Source organism: Gymnogyps californianus, unplaced genomic scaffold (genome assembly GCF_018139145.2).
Source record: "Gymnogyps californianus isolate 813 unplaced genomic scaffold, ASM1813914v2 HiC_scaffold_46, whole genome shotgun sequence".
NCBI lineage: Eukaryota > Metazoa > Chordata > Aves > Accipitriformes > Cathartidae > Gymnogyps > Gymnogyps californianus.
The window spans coordinates 343,454-366,765 of NW_026114356.1; the positions used below are offsets into that span (position 1 = coordinate 343,454).

A 23,312-nucleotide genomic window follows, 5' to 3' on the forward strand; every position below is an offset into this window, starting at 1 on the left:
TTATAACTTCAGTTTACGGAAGATACTCCAAATTTTAGCCATAGAAGTAATAACTTGAGCATAGAATGATTTGTCATCAACTGCAGAATTGTAGAGATAACACCTACTAACCTACGTATTGGACTAATATGATGTACATAATAGAAAATCATGTTGTAATTAGTTCTAGTTTTGAACAAAAGACAAATTATTTCTTTTTTCAAATACTAAAGTGGGAAGGGGCATAAATAGCATCTGATTGTGCTCCTAAGTTCCATGCTATAGCTTACTTGCAATGACACCCTTCAACAAATTAACTACATCATTGCTTTTAAGTATTAATTGCACAAAAGAAATACACAAAATAGTGGAAAATATGAGCTAAAAGGAGGATAATAATCTTCAATTATGACAAACAGTAAGTAACAATAAATTGAAAAAAAAAACCCAAAACACAATAGATCTAGGCTTACACACATAGCAACACTGAGATTTTTAAGTCTTCTCCTTGAACACATTACATGTGATAAATAATATACAAAATATTTAAAGAATTTTGTGGTTACTTACAGAAGACATTTAGTAAGCAAAAAGCCAGTAGCAGTCACTGCCTGGTGTCTCATATCCATCATTCAATGTATTTTTTTTTTTTCATGCAATAATCTTGATCTTATTTTCAGTAACACTGAGATGTCATCTATATTAATTACCAAATATATATAGAGCCTGACTATAGGGGTCTATTGTATTATTAAGGCATGAGAAAAGGATAACAGGCATTTTTTGAGAAAGGAATCTCTGTGTGTTATTAACTCTCAATGTCACAAATACAGCTCAGCAATTAAAAGGCTCAAAAAAGTTCAAATTGTACCAGTGATTTCTGTGCCAAGGTCTACCCAGAATGTGACTGTGAATCATCAGTGCCTGAAAAAAATATAGAATAAAATCCTGGCCTTGCTAACGTCAGAGAGTTTTGCCATTGCCCTGACTGCTGGACCAAACTTCAGAGCTATCAGAAGAGACTCAGACTCCTCTTCATTCCAAAAATAAATCGACAAACTTCCTCTCACTCTAGTCAAATATGTAATTAAAAATCACTAACAACTCCATTCTGTTTTCTTAATTAGTATTTTAAGTCTATTAATTTCCATGATCTATAATGGAACATTTCCATAAAGAACTTTTTCAGAAAGTGCTTATTTGTTAATCATCTGATTTATTAGTACTTTAAGAGAATGGGGAATTATCTTGAGAAGGACTTCTGCTGCCAAATCTATGTTCTATTTATAAATTATTTTTATTTTTTAAATGAAAGACTTTGGTAAGCCCAGCCAAGGGGGTATGATGCAATACAATCTCCATGCTCCAATGGCTCTTCTCAGACAAGAACACTAAAAACCTGTCCAGTCATCATATGAAGAAGTCCTTGTCTATGCAAATTTTAAGGAGCTAGTACTATCTGGATTGTTCTCCACATATTCTGTTTTATATTTAAGAATTTCTGGCAAAATGCCTTGTAGTCAGCCAGGGTATTCCAGTTCAGTTAACTAAGCCATTTAAACCAAAGCCATATTGGCTGTAAGCCTTATTTCATACTTACAATTCTGTTATGTCCCACAGTGGGAGCTGAAATAGAAGATTATCTCCTCTAATGCTGCTACTTACTATTGCCTGTCCTTATATAGATTTTGCCAAGTTAAGCTCGGAGTTTACAGATCCAGTAGCCTTTGACCATACTTCTTTCCATGCCTGTACAGGCATAAGCACAGCCCTTGGTAAAGACAACATTGTCCAATTCTGTCACTTCAAGACTCTTAAAACTTGAAGATGCGCAAGTCCAACATAACTAATTTCATCTAAAACACAAAGTTATAATACTGAAAAAAGTTCGTTATAGTAAGCCATTCAGGAAACCCAATACTCCCTCTCTCATTTGAGACAGAAGAAAAAGTTCCTTGATATTACAATTACTGTGTTAGAATTTGTGTTGCTTTTGGTTAATTTATACTAAGAAGTAAGTTAAAGAAAACTAAGGCTATGAATTGGATACTGTTTCATTTATAAATATCCACTTTATTTCAATTCTCTTCTAAAAAGAGGTCTTAAGGAAAAAATACAATTTAAAATATGTGTAAGTCTGGCTGTAAAAACCAAACATATAAGTTAAGTTGAGCACAGTGTAAGAAACAAGCCTTTTTTTTTTTAATTAACAACATATTTACAAGTTCATAAAAATCAATTGGAGTAGATGTTTTGTGTTTGTCATCAATATTTTATTGTAACTGGTAACTTGCACGCTTTAGAAGAAGAAAAAGAAAACAAAGTTCACTATATATAGCCTTCGTACCGGCTACTTGACTATACACAAGGCATAATGATCATAACACAGCCTAGTCTCCATAATAATTTGTGCACAAAAAGACACCAGACATTATGTGAACATTACAGTGAAATGACATCACAAGTCCAGTGATAAGTCAGCATAATACAAAACATATTGGTCTACTGCAAATGACATTGTTTTTAAAAAACAACAATAAGCCTTTATTCAGTAGTAACTTAACCAGAGTCTGATGCAGAGATTTGTTGTGTAGTTATAAGTCTTTTAAGGGAAGCAACCTCTGGAGATAAGTTTGTTATGCCCTGCTTCAAATACAGGTTCTCTGACTCAGAGACATTGAAGATACTGTCTTTTATTTCAACAATTTCAGTTTTGCAACCACTCTGAATTCTTACATTGAGTTCCTTTTGATGCCAGAGTTCTGGTTTGAGAGACCAGTCTCGGATATTAGTCACTTGAACTGAGAAAGGAGTGTGAGAAGAATGCACCAAGTTTTGTGCAGTGTGTTTTTCAAGCTCAACATGTCTTTTTGATGACATATCAATAGGTGATGATAGTTTCTGTGCAGCATCATAGTCATTATCTACTGCTTCCACTTTAACTTGCATGGCTTTGGCTTTAATTCGAAGCTTGTGAGGCAAAGCTGAAGAATTCACTTCTGGAACTTTAACTGTTGCATGAATATTTTTATGTTCAACTGGGGAATGGATTGGACCCTTAGGAACCTGCTGTTCATCTTCTCCATCAGATGACTTTCCAACTGCACTGTCATCAGTTTCTGAAGTTCTGGGGGAATTACTGGAGGACCTATTGACTTGGAACAGAGGAGGAGAATGTGAGTACATGTTAAAGGTAGTTCCCATGTAGTGTGGATATATGGATGCTTTCTGTGAACATCTGTCATCTCTTGGCTCTCTCTCTAATTCCATGGGCTCCTGTTTTATAATCTGGAACTTATTTTCAGGACTTCTGCAGTTGTTTTGCATACAACTTGATTGAGTATGCTCTACTGATGATATTTCAGACATATCAGACATAGACCTTTGAGGAGAATGTTTAATGACAGAAATACAACTGCTACCAACTATAGATGGTTCATGTTCATCCACAAATGAGTTAATATTTGATTTGGAACTTTGATAATCTTGGAAATACACAGCTGTTGAGCTACTGAGTTTCTGTATCTCTTGGGCATAGGCTGCAGAAGTAATTAAACCAAACTTCAGCTTCAAAGAAAGCAGCTCTGCCTTCAAAGTGGCATTCTCCTCTCCCAGTGCAATTAGTTTGTTCTCTAAGACAAGGTCATTCAGTCGTCGTTTTTCACGAGATCTTTTAGCAGCTTCATTATTTTTCCGCCTTTTCTCCCAATACATAGCATCTTTCTTTTCATCTGGAATGAATTCTCGCTTTCTCCGGCAAGCTGAAGATTTGCTTTTTCCACTACTTGCTTCAGTGAGTAGTATCTCTTCATTTGTAGACAATTCTTCAGACACTTCTGCTAAAGTAGACTTAAGTACCATTATTTTGTCCACATCATTGCTACTTGTGTCAACAGGTCCATGTTCCTTTTTAAGGGTCTGCATTTTTCTCAGCTGCATCAGAAACAATTTGTAATAGATCTACAATGAGCAACAGAGAAAACTATTTCCCCAGTACTTCTCATACCACAACTTAATGCAGTACTTTGAAATCCACGCATATTCTTCCTTTTGTTTCATATTCTCAAACAGAAGTGTCTAGATCAAATTTTCTTGGCAGAGATGATGAGAATCTTCTAAATAACCTTCAATAAATAGAGAATTTGAATTCTGTTTAGGAATTGCTGGTTTGGAACATTCAAAAGTAATTTTCAATAAAAAGCTTAGACTAGCATTTGATTCATTAAACCTGCTGTAATATGAAGGAAGCTTGACACTGAAACAACTGATATTCTAAGCTTTATGATACCTAGGTAGCAGATTTGCTTCCAAAACAAATACAATATGATCCAAGGAAAATGAATAAAAAAATTATATATTTGAATATATAACATCTCTTCAGAAAACAGCTCTGGTGCGTGATTTGGCAATGCTATATATTTGGGTCCTCCACAGATTAAAAATAACATAAGCTGATTTAGAGAAGCTAGAGTGCTTTCTATTGTCTTAAAATAACACTGCTATCCATAAAGTTATTAAACATTTAACTACTGCTTTTGTATCCTGTAAATTTATATATATATATAAAATGTGCATTGTGTGCATGTGTGTATACACACATGCACACGCTTCAAGTTTTAAAATCCCTTTTTGATCAATCATATCAATTCAAACTAGTAAATGCACACATAATTCTGGCAAATACAGAAGCAACATGTTTTCTCTTAAATAAGACTGTTTCAGGACAAAAACTATGTCTTTGTATCTATCTGTATGGTCTCCAGCTCAAAGTGATGCCACTTTGGTGTGTCCAACACTACAATTTAGGGAAAATATTAGTAATGATAGTAACTGGTAATAATAAAGAGCAGAAAGGTTTTTTTCTAAACGCATGCAGACCATGGGCATAGCTCATCAGTATGATCTTCTATTTAATCAATGAAAATTCAATTGCAATTTCAAACAGTCTCATGCAGCCAGATACTGGTGTTGACCTACACTTAAAATCCAACAAGCTGCAGAGTTCATGTCCCTTGCTTCATGTGCCTTCTACAGTTTGGGGCATTCGAGGGCATAATCTGCTTGTTTTAGCACTGGTAACTCCTGTTTTGGCCAGTCTCCCTCCTGTACACATTGTTCCTGGCACAAGTAGAATGAATGTAGAACTGGTAGCTTGTAAGTCTACAGCAAATATAAGTGTGTATCAAAACAATAGTGGTTTTGCATGCAGCATTCAACTCTGCTTTCAGCCAGAGTACATCAGTAAAGTAGTCAAGACAAAAGTGTAAGCAACATGTTTTATGTCAGTCTTACTGGTTTGATATTTATGTAATTAGTTCTAATGCCATTGCTTTAGTCAGCTAACAAAACAACAATAAAGCTCTAGTTCTTTCCACATATTCCCTGAACACTTTTATCCCGGTAGCTGAAATTGCTGCTTTACAAACAGGACTCAAAGCCCTAGTTTGTTAATAGTTCTCCATGTGGATCAGCCCAATACTGAGTCTGTAAACAAATTAAATTCCATCTGATGATAAGGGTAAAATGCCTTCAATAAAAATGGCCATTTCACTTCACTTGCATTTTATAATTCCACTGGAAAACATCAGTATTTACACATAAATTAATGAACTGTAATGATTCCTCTGATTATATTTCAAACTCCAATATTTTCCCTTATGATTAATTTTTCAATTGCTTTATCACCCCCTCATAAAGTATTATAAAACCAACATTTAATAGTACCTTACATTAGTCATTATTAAAGATTTTTTTGTTGTTGTTGCTTGATGCTAATGACATTGAGTGCCAATGTAACAGTGTAATGACAGTGACAATTACAAATCCAGTCTTGCTCCCACAGCAATTTTGCCATTGGCTTCAACAGAAGCAGGATACAATCCCAGATCCAAATATTAATGAGACTTCCATAGAATTCATACTATTTAAGCAAGAAATTACCTATGCAGAAATCAGGAAAATTTAATTTATCCATGTCAAAATAGGACATTAAGAATTTGACCCTGGGGACTTGCATATTCAGATTGTAATACTTGAAATGTGTCAAAGGGTTGTGACCCAGTCCTTCAATCTTGCCTCTGTTCTTTGTAATTTAATTAAGTCAGTCAGTTCTGCTTTACAATACACATATAGGTCTCCACACACACATATATGTTTCTCCAGAGTAACTGCATATTATTTGTATTTATCAAAACAATTCACATTATCTCCAAGCTTAATTTTTCAAAACGTATTCTGTAATGAGATCTAATTATTTAATTCTGTTGCTCTAACGTTTTGATAGCAATTCTACAAAACTAAATTAAAACCCATTTCAAGCAGTCAGATGCTTTCAAACAAACTTCACTTTTGTAAAGCTGTCTACAAAATTTACCTCAGTCCTTAAAAAAAAAAAGGAAAATAAATGCAAAATAACTTCCCATTTTAAAGAAGAACCATGCATTTATCACTGTCATTTTAATAAACAAACAGCTCAAACCACTATGTAGCAAAGTGTTGAAAAACAATAAAAGCTCACATTGGTATGTCTGCACATATTTCTAGTTGCTGTTTCCCATGTTCCACATAGGTATCATTAATTATGTTATTGCTAGCATTCTGTCAAAGGATATGTATTTTAAAAATTTGTTCACATACCAGGGCTGGTATAGAACCTGCTCATAGATACCCAAACATGACCAGTTTGTACTCTGTAATTTGAAAAACTGAAGAATATATTTTGTACTTTCTATCTACAAAGCATTTTAAAAACATTTGCTAACTACATCAAGACTTTTATGAGCGTATAGGGTTTGTGCGGCAAGGTTTTGGTAGTGGAGGGGCTACAGGGGTGGCTTCTGTGAGAAGCTGCTAGAAGCTTCCCCTATGTCCGATAGCGCCAATGCCAGCCGGCTCCAAGATGGACCCGCCCCTGGCCAAGGCCGAGCCAATCAGTGACAGTGGTAGTCCCTCTGTGATAACATATTTAAGAAGGGGAAAAAGTTACTGTGCAACAGAAACTGCAGCCGGAGAGAGGAGTGAGAATATGTGAGAGAAACAACTCTGCAGACACCAAGGTCAGGGAAGAAGGAGGGGGAGGAGGTGCTCCAGGCGCCGGAGCAGAGATTCCCCTGCAGCCCATGGTGAAGACCATGGTGAGGCAGGCTGTCCCCCTGCAGCCCATGGAGGTCCACGGTGGAGCAGATATCCATCTGCAGCTCATGGAGGACCCCACGCTGGAGCAGGTGGATGTGCCTGAAGGAAGCTGTGACCCCGTGGGAAGCCCGTGCTGGAGCAGGCTCCTGGCAGGACCTGTGGACCCGTGGAGAGAGCAGCCCATGCTGGAGCAGGTTTGCTGGCAGGACTTGTGACCCCGTGGATAGGACCCATGCTGGAGCAGTTCATGAAGAACTGCAGCCCGTGGGAAGGACTCACCTTGGAGAAGTTCATGAAGGACTGTCTCCCGTGGGAGGGACCCTACGCTGGAGCAGGGGAAGAGTGTGAGGAGTCCTCCCCCTGAGGAGGAAGGAGCAGCAGAGACAATGTGGGATGAACTGACTGCAACCCCCATTCCCTGTCCCCCCGCACTGCTCGGGGCGGGAGTAAAGTTAAGCCCGGGAAGAAGGGAGGGGTGGGGGGAAGGTGTTTTTAAGATTTGGCTTTATTTCTCATTACCCTACTCTGATTTGACTGGTAATAAATTAAATTAATTTTTTTCCCCAAGTCTGTTTTGCCCGTGATGGTAATTGCTGAGTGATCTCCCTGTCCTTATCTCGACCCACGAGCCTTTCATTATATTTTCTCTCCCCTGTCCAGCTGAGGAGGGGAGTGATAGAGCGGCTTTGGTGGGCACCTGGCATCCAGCCAGGGTCAACCCACCACAATGAGGTACAGAAATAATATTATGCACATACAGGGGAGGAAACTGAGTTTAATTTTAGTTGATGGATACACAGCCTAACTAAACACTGCTTAAACATCTTGGAGCTACTCTACCAATATTGCTTTTCATAGACAAAAAGTATGCCATGAAATTCTGCACCTTCAGGTCTATAATAATTAAGAAATCCTCTTTAACTGAGGATGTGGCCTCCAAAGCCCAAACCAACCTCTACTGAAATCATCCAATATACTCTTTCTTGCCTTATATCTAGCACCTTCAGTGAAATTCTGTTCCTGCTGAAGAAAAACTTTGATGCCGACTCCACTGGAATAGTGATATTATCCCCAGATTTGTGGGCAAGAGGGTCTAGGCAATGGGGAGCAAATGAAGTTCAAACTTTCTGGAAACACTGGGTAACTGGATGTTATGCTATTATAGGTTATCCAAGGTCAAAGAAGGAAACAAAATTTACAGTACCAATGTTACCACCAATTACTGCTGAATCCATTACAACAACATGGAGAAATACAAAACTATTGCTCCTGCATTAGGGTTCCCTTTTCTTACAACTTAATAGGCATTTTAAGTGTTTATGGTTCCAGGATCAACATGTAATTAGGTCAGTGGAACACTGACGATGATGCTTCATACAAGATGAAGCATTTTTGACAAAATGTTGATTTTCTTTGTCTTATTGAAAGAAAATCATGCTAGGTGTCTACACAATATAATTTATGCAAACATCAAGAATCATTCATTTATTATGACACTTTTCAATCAAATATTAAAAAAATGAATAAGCTCACCATGGCACTTGGAATACTATTGCACTTTCATATTACCCAACTCCATGTTGTATCCAGAAAGTTGATGTCATATGTAATTTATGTAAAAGACTTTCATTGTTAGGAAAATTAGATAAGTCACTGTTTATCCTAATAACTACAAATTAACTCATGAAAGTATAGTTTTCTTCCCAAAGGTAAAATACACAAATTATGAAAGTAAAATTATTATTTGGAGAGATCTAAACACATATTAAAAATAGCTGTTCCTCAGAAAGGTCAGTCAAGGTTAATAGGTGCAAATTCAACCTATATTTTCCTCAACTTGCTTAGAAAGTCAGTATAATTCTATCGGACATGTTCAATTTGTTCGAAACCAGGAAAAACTTTAAATATTTATATAAAGTAATATATTAATTACCTTTGCTTCTCTGAGTTTTAATTATACATATATATCATGCCATTTTATTTAAATATCACATCACTTGACAGTAGGAAAAACTAGATTGCACAAAGCAATAACTTAATAGTAACAATGTTCTGAAAATAAAATCTCAGCATCCTGTCCTGATTTCGGCTGGGACAGAGTTAACTCTCTTCTTAGTAGCTGGTACAGTGCTGTGTTTTGGATTTAGTGTGAGAATGATGTTGATGATAACACCCTGATGTTTTAGTTGTTGCTAAGTAGCGCTTATCTTAAGCCAAGGACTTTTCAGTTTCCCATGCTCTGCCAGCAAGCAGGGGTGCAAGAAGCTGGGAGGGAGCAGAGCCGGGGCAGCTGACCCGAACTAGCCAAAGGGGTATTCCATACCATGGAACGTCATGCCCAGTACATAAACTGGGGGGAGTTGGCCGGAAGTTGATTTGCGAATCAGGCTCCAACTTCATCAAAGGCTGATTTTCCTCTGTTTTCCTCTAGTTTTGTTGTTTTGTGCAGCAAGAGGGTAGAATCCTAAGTCATCATATAATGTGCAAGTTCTGCTAGCTCTTCACCCTTTTTATTTCATATTTTGGGTATTGCTCTGTAATATCTTCTCCAATCATTACTCTCAAAAAACACACATCTGCGAGTCCATTTTTGAAAGATGTTATGTTTGTCATTTAGTATTAATAGAGAAGTACCAACTAGTTAATTTCAGGATTTCTATTAGAGAGATGTGACATTATTAAGGTCACTAAGACAATGGGGAACTATGAAGGGTCTAAAGACAGGTGTCTCTAGTAAATGCATTATGTAGATCTGCAAATAGTCACTCAAATAGAAACATAGCCTCTTTGATCTAAAAGATCACACTGTAGGCTATTATGGTCAGTATACTGACAGCCCACATCAGAAGAATCTAATGGGAAAAGGAGGGCAGGAACTCCTGCATGAAGATGACATGGCAAAGAGGTAATTAAAAATAAAGTAGAGGAAGTAGCAAATTGATGGTAGTAAAACAAGGAAACAGGCATAGGAGGAGCATGAGTAAACAGAGATTATGAAGGTCAGCAAAGGTGCCAGAAGGAAACTGGACACACAGATTAATGGGGCTGGACTAAATGAGACTGAATAATGCCACTACTTTGGGCAAGTTACGGAAGACAGAGAAGTTGACTGTGAGAACCAGTTTAGTCTTTGGAGTGCAGGAAGAGCCTGGAGCAAAAATATCAAAGACAGTGTATAGGAGATCCATATGCCACCAAGCGGTGGGCAGACGAGCACTAGGGTGTTTACCATACAACCTGACCTCAGATGATGGGACAAGATAATCTAGTTTTCAGTTAAATTTTCTCAGCATGGAATTGGGATATTCTTTTCATATGCACTTTTCTCAGCTGTGCTTCATGACTCAAATTCACTCAGTTTATTCTAATCATAAGTCTTGCCCATATCCTTCTGTAATTTGAAAAGAATTAGCCATAGGCATTCTGAAAAAAAAAAAAATCACCATTAGTAATAAACCATATCACCAGATGTAGAAATACCATTTTCTGTATTATTCTAGTGAAAATTACAGATTAACAGCAGCATAAAAGGATTTTTTTCTCATGTTCTGTTCCATCTCCTTCTTTCTTTCTCTGTTTGCAACAAATAAGAATAAATCTATCTTAATAAATAAAAGTCAAATGTTTGTCACAGAACAGTTTTCCATAACAAACTCTGTCAAAGCTTGTGCCCTGACTGAGTCTACAAACCAAACCAATATTTAACTGACTGTTCATATGGAGTCTTTTTTATGTGCCTTATGCTATACAGGGTGCAGCAGAAAGAAACAAGGGCTTATGTTTCTCTTTGCAGAATTCAGTAACTCTGAAATATACATTACAGGGAACTTCATTATTACAACAGGTAAAATCTTTTGATGAGGGATATCCACAGGTTCCCCTATGACCTGTTAGCCAGGAATGTGCTCTGCTACTGTTCAGCACACATACTTGTGAATAACTTTTACTTCATTCCTGGACTCTAAAGAGCAAAGGCCACACTTTCTCAGTGGAAGAACTGAAATCAGGCTCCTCCGTATCATAGCATATATCAGGGTTTAACTTCAAGGACACTTGATGGTTGAAGAGCGAAGAATAATCTTTTCAAGATTGTATACCTCTCTTTACATCTCAGTCTAATAAACCCTGTGAAAACTAACTTCATGTCAATGAGATGTGGTTTTAGTTGCCCTCCATACATATCCCTGTGGTGATCATGTCTGTAGAATATTGCCAGTTTTCATACTTTAGCTGTTCATAGGGATTTACATAGTGAACACTGTGTCAGCACAAACTGTTTTCTACTCATCTGGACTATATTAGATGCAAGTATAAACTGTTGCAGCAGAGGTGCTCTATATTAGTATTTGAAATGGTCATGATCTATGCAGAGGACCAGGCCTCATCCACTTGAAAATCATGTGTGTTTAATACTTGCTGTGGGCTGAACCAGTGAGTGTTTCACATTTGAACAGAATGAGTTCCAATTTTCTATTGTGAAGCCCAGCACCAAGGCTTTTATTATGGGTTGATTAGAGCAGATACTCTATGGGTTGGGCAGCCATAAACTAGTTCTTGATTACTCTTACTTCACTGCTGGTGAAGTTGTTGGTATTCTTATTTATTGTAGACTGAACTTTGGAGCCAAGCCAATTTGGCATTTGTAGTTTCTTCTTAAGAAGTACATTTCTGTATTTCTGTTCCTGATATCCCTCACTGCAAATTCAACACATACTCATCTTTTAGGCAAGTCTGAAGGTGATCTATATGTAGTTACTGTCATGGCTCACCAGCAGGGCTTTCAGGGAAAGGGAATCAGACATGAAACTTAGCCAGTTATCATGAAAATATCTATATGTTGCTCCAGATCTGAGGCAGTCACTTGTATACAGCTTCCTAGCAGGTTCACAGCAAACTTCACAAAGGCTGCAACCTGCAAGTCACCCCTTGACTTCAGGAAGCAGCAGATTAGCCGCCAATACACAGCTAGAAAAATCTCCATAGCACTTGAGGCCAGCAGCACAAGTTCCCTGGGAGCTTGTTGTCCTGGTTTTGGCTGGGACAGAGTTAACTCTCTTCTTAGTAGCTGGTACAGTGCTGGGTTTTGGATTTAGTGTGAGAACACTGTTGATAACACTCTGATGTTTTAGTTGTTGCTAAGTAGCACTTATCTTAAGCCAAGGGCTTTTCAGTTTCCCATGCTCTGCCAGCAAGCAGGTGTGCGAGAAGCTGGGAGGGAGCAGAGCCGGGGCAGCTGACCCGAACTAGCCAAAGGGCTATTCCATACCATGGAACGTCATGCCCAGTACATAAACTGGGGGGAGTTGGCCGGGAGGGGTGGATCGCGGCTCTGGCATCGGTCAGCGGGTGGTGAGCAATTGCATTGTGCATCACTTGTCTTTTCTTGGGTTTTATTTCTCTCTCTTTTTTTTGTTATATTCCTTTTCATTACATTTTTTATTATTATTATAATATTTTTAAATTATTATTATTATTGTTAGCATTATATTTTACTTTAGTTATTAAACTGTTCTTATCTCAACCCACGAGTTTTACTTTTTTTCCCGATCCTCCTCCCCATCCCACTGGAGGGGGAGGAGTGAGCGGCTGTGTGGTGCTTAGTTGCCGGCTGGAGTTAAACCATGACACTTGTTTACCTGACATATTTCTACATCTTGTCCCTTTGTACAATACATGCATAGCTCTGAATAACATAGTTTTAAACTTTTGAATTAAAAAACTTTATACACTCTTTAGGGTAATATCAGGTGAGCATTTCTATTCAGGTGGGTGGTTCTATTTAAATATCTGATCATCACCCTTGCATGGATGCCAGAGGTTTCTATTTCCTTTTGTAAAATGCTCAGACCAATGTACTGGGCATTACTATCCATCTGTGTTTGCTGTTGAAGCTGCAGTAACTTGTGCTATACACAATTGGACATTGCTGGACAAAAAAAGTCTCCAAGAAACAAGCTCCTCTTTGTCAAGGACTGACATATGTTTCCTAAAATCATATGGGGTTCACTTTGAGAGCAACATGCTGCTGTTATGGAGCAGAGAGCTGCTACTGCACAGACAAAACTGAACATTGTCTTGGACACAATTTTATGAGGAGGCCTAAGCTGTTTGGCATGTGCGAGGAGCACTAGCCAGAAGATTTTTATTTTTTAAAGCCTGAACAATTACAGATTTTGAATGGTGTGCAGTACTGGGGGTCATGGGACTTCCTGCTGAGTGCCACACTGTGGCTTGGAAGTGGCACATCGGACATGCAGCGAGATGCGATGCTGCCAAGCAGCATCCTCAACACAGCTTTATTTTTTAATAAGGCACAGCTGACTAGGAACGAAGCACTGCAAGGAAATGCTTAGCTGGAAAAAGCCAGCATGTAGTCCATACCAGAGGGAAGAAGTTGGAGAAAAGAAACAGCTGTGATGGTGGAAATAGATTTCTACATCTGGCTGCAAAGCCAACACACCCTGTCCAAACCAAGCCTTGCTTAGACCATATCTATATATTATATATATACAAATTCCACTGGTTCTATTCACAGTTTGGCCTATAGCAAACTTGTGAAGTAGTTCATATCGATACAAAGGAGCTTTGAACATGCACAAGCCATGGCCTGTTTAAGTTGATTGTATTTTCTGCAAATCTAACCACCATGTCAGTAACCAATATTTTAGAGACAGTTTCAGTGGGCGGCTACTGGTATAATGGCATGAATGATTTAGGAACCTCCTGCAATGTTAAAGTGCCATTTTTATACACCTCTGCAATAACTGTAGTGGGGGAAAGCACCATAAGATGACAGAGATGAGGCCTGAAATTTAAGAGAGGATTGTAGAAAGTATCGTTTCATGATAGCACAATATCACAGTGTACCAGACACAGTGTGTTCTCCCATCTCCACAACAAGGAAGATAGTAATTTTGACCTTCAGCACCACAAGCTGCTTAATATTTCTAGGTATCTGTGTTTCTTAAACAGTGCTCTACTTTCTCCATTTAAAAAAAAATGCAGTCAAGGAGAGATGATGATTCAGTGCTGGAGAAAAAAAAGCAATGTGTGTGACTGGTGAGAACAGTTGCCCCATCTATGAAATCATCTACATGTATGGCTAGATGAACATCTGCTGCATAAAGTCAGCTCTGGTTTCAGTATGCCACAAAACAATTTGGTTTTGGTTATTTTCTGAGGAATGATATCTTCTGAAGAATGATTTCTTCTTCTTCTCCTTCATCATGCTGATGTTTTAGCTGTTGCTAAGTAGCGCTTATCTTAAGCCAAGGACTTTTCAGTTTCCCATGCTCTGCCAGCAAGCAGGTGTGCAAGAAGCTGGGAGGGAGCAGAGCCGGGGCAGCTGACCCGAACTAGCCAAAGGGGTATTCCATACCATGGAACGTCATGCCCAGTATATAAACAGGGGGAGTTGGCCGGGAGGGGCGGATCGCTGCTCTGGCATTGGTCAGCGGGTGGTGAGCAATTGCATTGTGCATCACTAGGTTTTTTTCCTTTTTTTTCCTCTTATTTTTTTGGTTATATTCCTTTTCATTACTATTATTATTATTATATTTCATTATTATTAGTAGTATTATATTTCACTTTAGTTATTAAACTGTTCTTATCTCAACCCACGAGTTCTACCTTCTTTCCTGATTCTCCTCCCATCCCACTGGGAGCGGGTGGGGCAGGGAGTGAGGGAGCGCCTGTGTGGTGCTTGGCTACTGACTGGGGTTAAACCACGACACATCCCTAATTTCAAATACTGAAATTCATGATTTTGTTTTATTGTTTTCCCCTAATTAAGGGCCACAAAACAAAAATACAAAATCAAATGTTAATTATTCTGACAAATAGCTTTCTATTATTGAACTCTTTCACGTGGGTACAAATGATGTCACAACAAAAAGTCTGAGGTCAATCAAAAGAGACTTCAGAGCCCTGGGAAGAATGCTAAAAAATTCGGGAGCACAGATAGTGTTTTCCTCAATCCTCCCAGTAATGGAGGGAGACTTTGGAAGAAACAGGCGAGCCCAGGATATTAATACTTGGCTCCAGGAGCGGTACCTGTGCCAAAACTTTGGGGTTTTGAACCATGAAAGGGCCTTGTAGAGACAAAGTATGCTGGGGCCTGACGAGATCCACCTGTCCCGATAGGGAAAACACGTCTTTGGGCGTAAGCTGGCAGGGCTGCTCGAGAGGGCTTTAAACTAGAATCAGTGGGGGAAGGGGATACCATCAGGATTGCAGTAGGTAAGCCAAGGGTTGGCATGGCATCGCCTGAGGGTGGCAATGCTAGTGGGAACATTTACTCTGCTCCTGGGAGCACAGAGGGCTCAGGAGCATGTCTGAAATGCTTGTACATCAATGCACGCAGTATGAGAAACAAACAGGGTGAACTGGAAGCATTGGTCAGTTCCCAGAACTATGATATCATTGGTATTAGTGAGACTTGGTGGAAGGAGTCCCACAACTGGAGTGCTGGGATGGAGGGCTACAGGCTGTTCGGGAGGGATAGGCAGGGCAGGCGAGGTGGAGGAGTTGCACTGTATGTAAGGGAGAGGTTTGATTGTACAGCCCTCACAGTTAGGGATGATGTGGTTGAGAGCCTCTGGGTGAGGATTAGGGGGATGGAAAACAAAGGAGATGTTGTAGTGAGTGTCTACTATCAATCACCCAGCCAGGATGTTAGCACTGATGAGTTATTCTATAGGCAATTAGGAGAAATTTCTGGATCGGTAGCCCTTGTCCTTATGGGAGATTCCAACTCCCCAGACATCAACTGGGAATATCATACTGCTGTGACGAGCAGGTCTTGGAAATTCTTGAAGTTTGCAGGAGATAACTTCTTGTCACAGGTACTCAGTGAGCCAACTAGGAAAGATGCCCTCCTAGACTTGCTATTTGTGAATAGAGAAGGACTTGTGGGAGATGTGATGGTAGGTGGCTGTCTTGGCCACAGTGATCATGAAAGGGTTGAGTTTAAAATTTTCAGTGTAATGAGAAAAAAGGACAGCAGAGTTGCTACCCTGGACTTCAGGAGAGCAAACTTTAAGCTATTCGGGGAACTATTTAGTAGAGTACCCTGGGAATCTGCTTTTGAGGGCTTTTGAGAGAGTCCATGAGTGCTGGTCAGTTTTCAAGAACCACCTTTTAAAAGCACAGGAGCAGGCAATTCCACTGTGTCATAAGTCAAGCAAGCGGGGCAGAAGACCAGCTTGGCTGAACAGGGAACTCTTCATGGAGCTCAGGAGGAAAAAGAAATTGTATGATCTCTGGAAGCAAGGTCAGGTTCCGCAGGAAGATTAGAGCTGTGGTTCGTCCATGCAGGGAGAAGACATGAAAGGCCAAAGCTCAACTAGAGTTGAAACTGGCCAGTGTTGTGTCAGACAACAAGAAGGGCTTTTTTTAAGTATGTTAATAGCAAGAGGAGGCCTAAGGAAAACATTGGACCAATACTTGATGAAGATGGTCACCTGACAAACAGGGATGAAGAAAAAGCAGAGGCATTCAATGTTTTTTTTGCCTCAGTCTTTAATAATACTGATAGACCTTGGGCTGCCCAGTCCCCTGAGTCAGAGGACTATGAGTGTGGGTACAGTGACTTTCCATTTGTGGACACTGAAATTGTAAGGGACCAGCTGTATCAGCTGAATGTTCATAAGTCCATGGGGCCTGATGGGATTCATCCCAGAGTACTGAAGGAGCTAGCGGATGTTACAGCAGAACCCCTCTCAATCATCTACCAAAGGTCTTGGGAGTCTGGGGAGGTCCCTGCTGACTGGAAGCTAGCCAATGTTATTCCAATTTACAAAAAGGACGAGAGGGAAGACCCAGGAAACTACAGACCTGTTTGTCTAACCTCAGTACCTGGAAAAACTATGGAGAAGATTATACTGGGTACTATCGAAAGGCATTTAAAGAATAATGCAATCATCAGGCACGGTCAGCATGGGTTCACAAAGGGAAAGTCCTGTTTAACTAATTTGATATCCTTCTATGATAAGGTCACCCGCCTAGCGGATGAAGGGAAGGCGGTGGATGTAGTTTTTCTGGATTTTAGGAAGGCTTTTGATACTGTCCCTCACAGCATCCTTCTGGACAAGTTGTCCAACTGTGGGATGAGCAGGTTCATGGTGCGCTGGGTGAAGAACTGGCTGAAGGGCAGAGCTCAAAGGGTTGTAGTGAATGGGGCTGCATCTGGCTGGCGACCGGTCACGAGCGGTGTTCCTCAGGGATCAATTCTAGGACCAGTTCTGTTCAATATATTTATCAACAATCTGGATGCAGGAGTTGAATGCACCATTAGCAAGTTTGCTGATGATACCAAGCTGGGAGGTGCTGGTGACTCTCTCGAGGGACAAGAGGCCTTGCAGAGGGATCTAGATAGATTGGAGCATTGGGCAATGATTAATGGGATTAAATTTAACAAGAACTAATGCCAGATTCTGCACCTGGGACAGAGTAACGCCGGGCACAAGTATAAATTGGGAGAGGAGTGGCTGGAGAGCAGCCCTGCAGAAAGGGATCTGGGGGTGCTGGTCGACAGCAGGCTCAATAGGAGTCAGCAGTGTGCCCTGGCAGCCAGGAGGGCAAACTGCATCCTGGGGTGCATCAAACACAGCATAACCAGCCGGTCAAAAGAGGTGATTATCCCGCTGTATTTAGCGGTGGTGCAGCCTCACCTTGAGTATTGTGTGCAGTTCTGGGCCCCACAATTTAAGAAGGGTGTGAAGGTCCTTGAATGTGTCCAGAGGAGGGCAACAAAGCTGGTGAAAGGGCTGGAAGGCATGTCCTGTGAGGAGTGGCTAAGGACTTTGGGCTTGTCTAGTTTGGAGAAAAGGAGGCTGAGGGGCGACCTCATTGCTCTCTACAGCTTCCTGAGGAGGAGAAGTGGAGAGGGAGGTGCTGAGCTCTTCTCCCTGGTATCCACTGACAGGATGCGTGGGAATGGGTCAAAGCTGCGCCAGGGGAGGTTCAGACTGGACATTAGGAAGCATTTCTTTATCGAGAGGGTAGTCAAACACTGGAACAGGCTTCCTAGAGAGGTGGTCGATGCCCCATGCCTGTCAGTGTTTAAGAGGCATTTGGACAATGCCCTTAATAACATGCTTTAACTGTAGTCTTAGAAATGTCAAGCATAGACCAGACCTTCAGCTGATCTAAATTTATATAACTCTATTAAAAGGCAGTAGAATTATGTCAGTAAATCCCAGCTGATGCTCTAACCTTGCATCTTATTATATAAAAACTTAAGTACAAATATATAAAATAAACATTGCCTGTAAAAAATCTTGATCTCTGCCACTCACTGCAAACGAAACGGAGAAATAGCAATCTTCAGAGCTCTAATCCTGCAAGATAGTCCAGAAAGGAAAACTACTGCATGCACAAAGCCTCATTTTCTTTATTGAGAGTCCAAGTGTTTGGTTCTAATCATAAAAGGAGGTCTTGCAGGACTGGCATCTATATTGCTAACTGCTGTGAAGCCATCTCTATGGCAAAAACTGGTTTATTATTTAAATACTTTGGGGACAGAACTGAAAGCCACACCAAGATGTGGCAACTTACAAAAAAAAAGAAAAATATTTTAAATAAGGCTTTCTTTCCAACAGAAAATAAATAGATTTATATAATATCTGTGACCAGATTCAGTCTCAGAGTATGCTAACTTGGACATGGATCAATTCAACATGTGAATTAGAAAAAAAAAAAAGCAGGATATTTAACAAGGTCCCCGTACTAATCTATTTCAGGTATACCTTTAAAACCAAAAAGTTTTCAGAAACATTGCTTCTATTACATTTTGAATCACATCCAAGTATGCCCTTATTTACACAATCTTATTTTTGACAGTCATCACCATCAGTATTAGACAGTTACAAATATCTTGTTTGAAATTCCTCCCCCCCAAACACTGTAAAATACTAACACTGAAATCAACTGTCATTTTGCCATAGAATGGGCCACAGGAACTTGTGGGTTTTTTTCCTATTACACATCCTAAGCACATTTATATCTCATAACTGACTGTAATAATCATGACAAGGTCACCTAGAAGAGTCAATTAAGCTGAGGAGTCAGATACATTGCTTAACAGGGTGTAATAAGACTCAATTGTACACATTATTGCATCATAGTGATGTTATAACAGCAGCAAGATTGCTGTCTGGAAAAAGAAACTATTGCATAAACATAGTTTGCACAACTATTTGTTAAAATAAGTCAATTTAGAATGAGCTAAAGGTTTATTTTATTTATGAGCTTTATTTTAAGATAAAGGATTGAAAAAAGCAACAAAGTACTGATATCTTTTCTAGACTGTGCATTCCTTTTATTGCAATAGATAGAATGCACATATGTTCTACAAGTTTCAGCCAAAGCATGGAAAATACTGTTCCTTCTTAGGATAAGATAAGCTGTGAAGAGGTCATGTAAGTTCCTATTGCTCATGAGAAGACACTAAGATTTTTGACACCTTTCAAATCAGGTCCTTGAAAATAAATAAATAAATTCCAAAAGAAACTTGAAGCCTTGAAGTCAAATTCAGGAAGCTGGATATTTTGAAAGCTAGTTAACAGTCCTTTAGAGAATGAGTTAAAAATAGAAAATAAATAAGAATGCAAAATTATTTGCCTTTATTTTCCAAACAGTCAAATAAAGACATCTGCAATGTGAGAACTCATAATGATATATTTGGTAGTGCCAATGATATTAAGGATCTTCAATCAGTAATCCTTGATTTGGTTGGTTTAAATCAGGTCTTTGGACCAAAACCTGAAGCCTTATTCATTCAAATTTCTTATCTAAGTCAACATTTTAATTGAATAAGGATGGTAAAACTAATGCCTACAGCAATATTTTAAACTAGGCTCTGGACTGAATTAATTACTGAGGAGAACAAAGATGACTCAAAGTAGGTTACATACATACTAGTGAACACAATGAAACTGAGTGCAATCATTCAAATTATAAGGACAAGGAAAAAATATCTTTTTTTTTTAAAAACACAGTTACTCCAAACAGCTTTACTATGGCAAAACTGTACTTGACCCCAACAATCAAGTAGCAGAAAAGTTTGTGCATTTTATAAAAAATATCACCTTTAAAAAAAAATATTTTACTGTTACTACCTACAACAGTTATACTGAACATACCACCATGGTTGTGATACTAAATTTTCACTTTGGAAGGATTAGTCAAAAACACGGTAATTTTGGTTTTGTCTACTTAGAAGACCATTTTAGGTGTGCACACACACACAAATTGCCTCATATTTAAAGACAAGTTATCATCAGCAACTTTCAAAGTAGCCTTCTGTCAAGGACAGAGCACAAGACGACCCCAGAACATGGGACTTCCAGCCACAGCTTTTGCCACTGAAATGTCGAAATGACTTGCCAACAACAGAATTGGGCAATGGCCAGTTTTCATTGTTTGTGACTTAAGGAGAAATCCTAAATATTCAGATCGGGGGGGGGGGGGGAGGGAGGATTTCTACTGCCTATCTGTGAGCCGCACCCTTCCTACAGTGGCACCCAACCTGTGGCAGCGGGGCACGGCCGAAATCCGGGGGGGGGGAGGGGGGTGCCCCTGGGCCGCCGGGCGGGTAGTGGGAGGGGACATCTGCCCACGGAGAGACCCTCGGGCAGGGAGCTCGGGGCTCTCTGTCTGATTCGCCCTGACTGAAAGCGGCGGTCAGACATGACATCCGCCCCGCCGCTACCCGCCCTGCGGCCCACCGACGCCCCTACAAGGGGGTGACGGGCGGGCGGGGCGCGGCGGCGAGGCGCCCCCCTACGTGACCGGCGGTGCATGGCGTCCGGCCCGCTCTGTTCAAAGCGGCCCCGCACTATCACCTCTCCTGACCTCGCAAGCCTCTGCCGCCGTGCCTGCCCCAGCCCCAGAACGGCGGGGCGGGGCGCGGCGCGGCGCGGCGCGGCAGCGCCCTCAGCCCTCGCCCGCTGCCGCGCGGACGTTCGAACGGTCCCAGCCCGCCGCCATCCCCAGCAGAAGAAGGACACAGCAACCTCCGCGCCCCGTGTTGTGCAAGTCCTCGGGGCGGTCGGAGCCGCCGGGGCGCGGGATCGGGACCCCCCCCCCGCCCCATACCAGTACTGCTGCGATACTCCCTTCGGTAGTGTTCCCCGTGACCCACAGCGCGTGCATTCCGGTCGTGATCACGCATCAACTAACCGAAGATTAGTGCTACCGAAAACGTCATACTGACCTACTTCTGCTTTTGTTGTGTGCCACACTAAAATACCCGATTTCATGGGACTGGGGTACTCCTCTGCCCCCTGGGCCTGGCATTACTTCTTCACCCGAGCCCACTGCAGCTGTCAGGACACGGGCAGGCCATCTCACTTCTTCAGCGCTGTTGACATTTTCTTAAATTCATTCCTCTCTTAAATTACATGTTCCCCTCTTTTAAAAGGGTGACAAGTAAAAGCCAGTACCAAAGAAATTGTTTAGTGTCTAGGTAAAATGCCTTCCTAAAAATACAGCCTTATCAAAAGGGCTCTGAAAGCATGGAGTTAAAAATCCAAGCAAATGGCCTTGAACGTCTATATGCACAGCTCTGGAGAAAAAAACAGGAATAGCACATGAAGCCACAATTGCTAAAATGTGATAGGGCTAAATATAGATTAACACAAATTTCATTTTAAGGTACACAACACACAGTCAGCAAGCATGAGTTACCTCCCCACTTACCCAGTTGTCTACTTTCCTTATTAAATGTACTTTAACAAAATCTGTTATTTACATTTTTAAGCGCGATTGTCCCAGTTTCTTTGTAGCAAGATTATAAAATCGCATAATTAGCTCCCTCTTCCTGGCCTGACTGCCAGCAAATTCTGTGGTTACATAATGCAACATTTCCAGGACTGTGATCGGTCCCGTAGAGTCTGAAAAACAGCGACAAAAGTGACGAAAAAGGCTTAGGCAAACACAGCCTAGCAAAACACGGGGGCTGTGGGGCAGACTGCTACCATTAATTCAGTTTGCCTACAAACAACATCCCTCAACACCGTGTGAAAATGGGATCTCTCCGGCGGCCTCTGACAATCCATCGGCACAAAACTCCGATTTTTCTCGTAAACGCACAAAAGGGTTGTAATTAACGACCTAATCCTTAACTCTGCACCGAAATTACCATGGCCTTTCATACTCACGCACACATCGTGCCTGCTACCTTCAGGCGCCGAGCCCCGGCACTGACACGCCAGCAAAACGTTATGCACACACGCACACAGCAAACAGCTCCGCACCCACACGCGCGCCCCCCCCCCGGCTCCCGCACATGACGCCACTCTGAGCGCGCATTCCTACCTTCAGTGCAGCGCAGTAAGCGGAGCATCCACTGCACCTGGCCGAGGCGAGGCGGGTAAGGACGGGCAAGCAACAGCGTCCCACTTGTCCGGGAGCAGAGCAACCCAGAGTGAGTGAGGGAGCGCGTAGCAACACGAAAGGATGTATGTTAGTAGGTCAGAACTACGCACGAACGCACGCACGCACGCACTCACTCTCATGGCCGGCCGGCCGGCCTGTCAGTCAGCTGCAAGTGACAGCAGCAACACCCCAATCCACGCCGAGCACTCTCGGGGGGTGGCCAATGGAGGCTGCCGGGGGACGGGGCCGGACACCCCGCCCCTTGCGCTGCTGGGGCTGTATGTGGTACGGTAGGTCTATGTGCTGGGTATTGCATAACCCTCCAGGCGGGGGGCAGTGCGCGGAAGGGGGGAGAGGCTGACATTTACGTAATCGCCCCTGGCGAGCTGGGGCAGCGTGGAAGGGGGTCTTCTTTCCAACGTTCTGCGGGAGCGGTGGGGCCTACAGGGTGGGCTTCCGCTGGGCCAGGGCCGCGAAAGGCTCCGTGCTCCTTGGGGGCCGCAGCGGGCTGGTGCGCGGCTGCGTGCGTGCGTATGTACGTGCGTGCGTGCGTATGTACGTGCGTGTGTTTGTGCGTGCGTGGAGAGGGCCTCTGCCCTTATTCCGAGGAAGATTTATGCAGAGGTTTGAGTGCTGTCGGTTTTATTGTCAGGAAAAATTAATTAAGCTGTAGCTCTCACAGCCTTACTGTTTACTTGGTATATAGTGTAATTCTATTGTATCTGACCAGAGTGTAAAAACAAAAATCTCTGATCTGGCAGAAGCATCATTTCAAAGTAATTGCACAAGACTGAAAAACTGTGTCTCTAAGTGTCGTGGTT

The 23,312-nt window shown here is 41.2% G+C and overlaps 1 protein-coding gene across 2 annotated transcripts; it reads right to left on the reverse strand.

The window, feature by feature from the left end:
- Window positions 1–2,084: 2,084 nt before the first annotated feature.
- Window positions 2,085–22,490, reverse strand: LOC127028870 (nuclear factor interleukin-3-regulated protein-like). Of its 2 annotated transcripts, none has more exons than XM_050914526.1 (2): window positions 22,432–22,490; window positions 2,085–4,103 (listed from the first exon to the last, which is right to left on the reverse strand). In XM_050914526.1, the coding sequence occupies exon 2, from the start codon at window positions 3,916–3,918 to the stop codon at window positions 2,539–2,541; it is 1,380 nt and encodes a 459-aa protein (XP_050770483.1). In that variant the 5' UTR covers window positions 3,919–4,103; window positions 22,432–22,490; the 3' UTR covers window positions 2,085–2,538. The 2 variants fall into 2 exon arrangements, with proteins under 2 accessions (XP_050770483.1, XP_050770484.1); XM_050914527.1 differs by lacking the exon at window positions 22,432–22,490 and adding an exon at window positions 21,866–21,970.
- Between the last annotated feature and the right edge of the window lie 822 nt (window positions 22,491–23,312).

What these genes read in the sequence shown, in the direction of transcription:
- LOC127028870 (XM_050914526.1), bottom strand. Translation starts at nt 3,918, where the DNA reads ATGCAGCTGAGAAAAATGCAGACCCTTAAAAAGGAACATGGACCTGTT.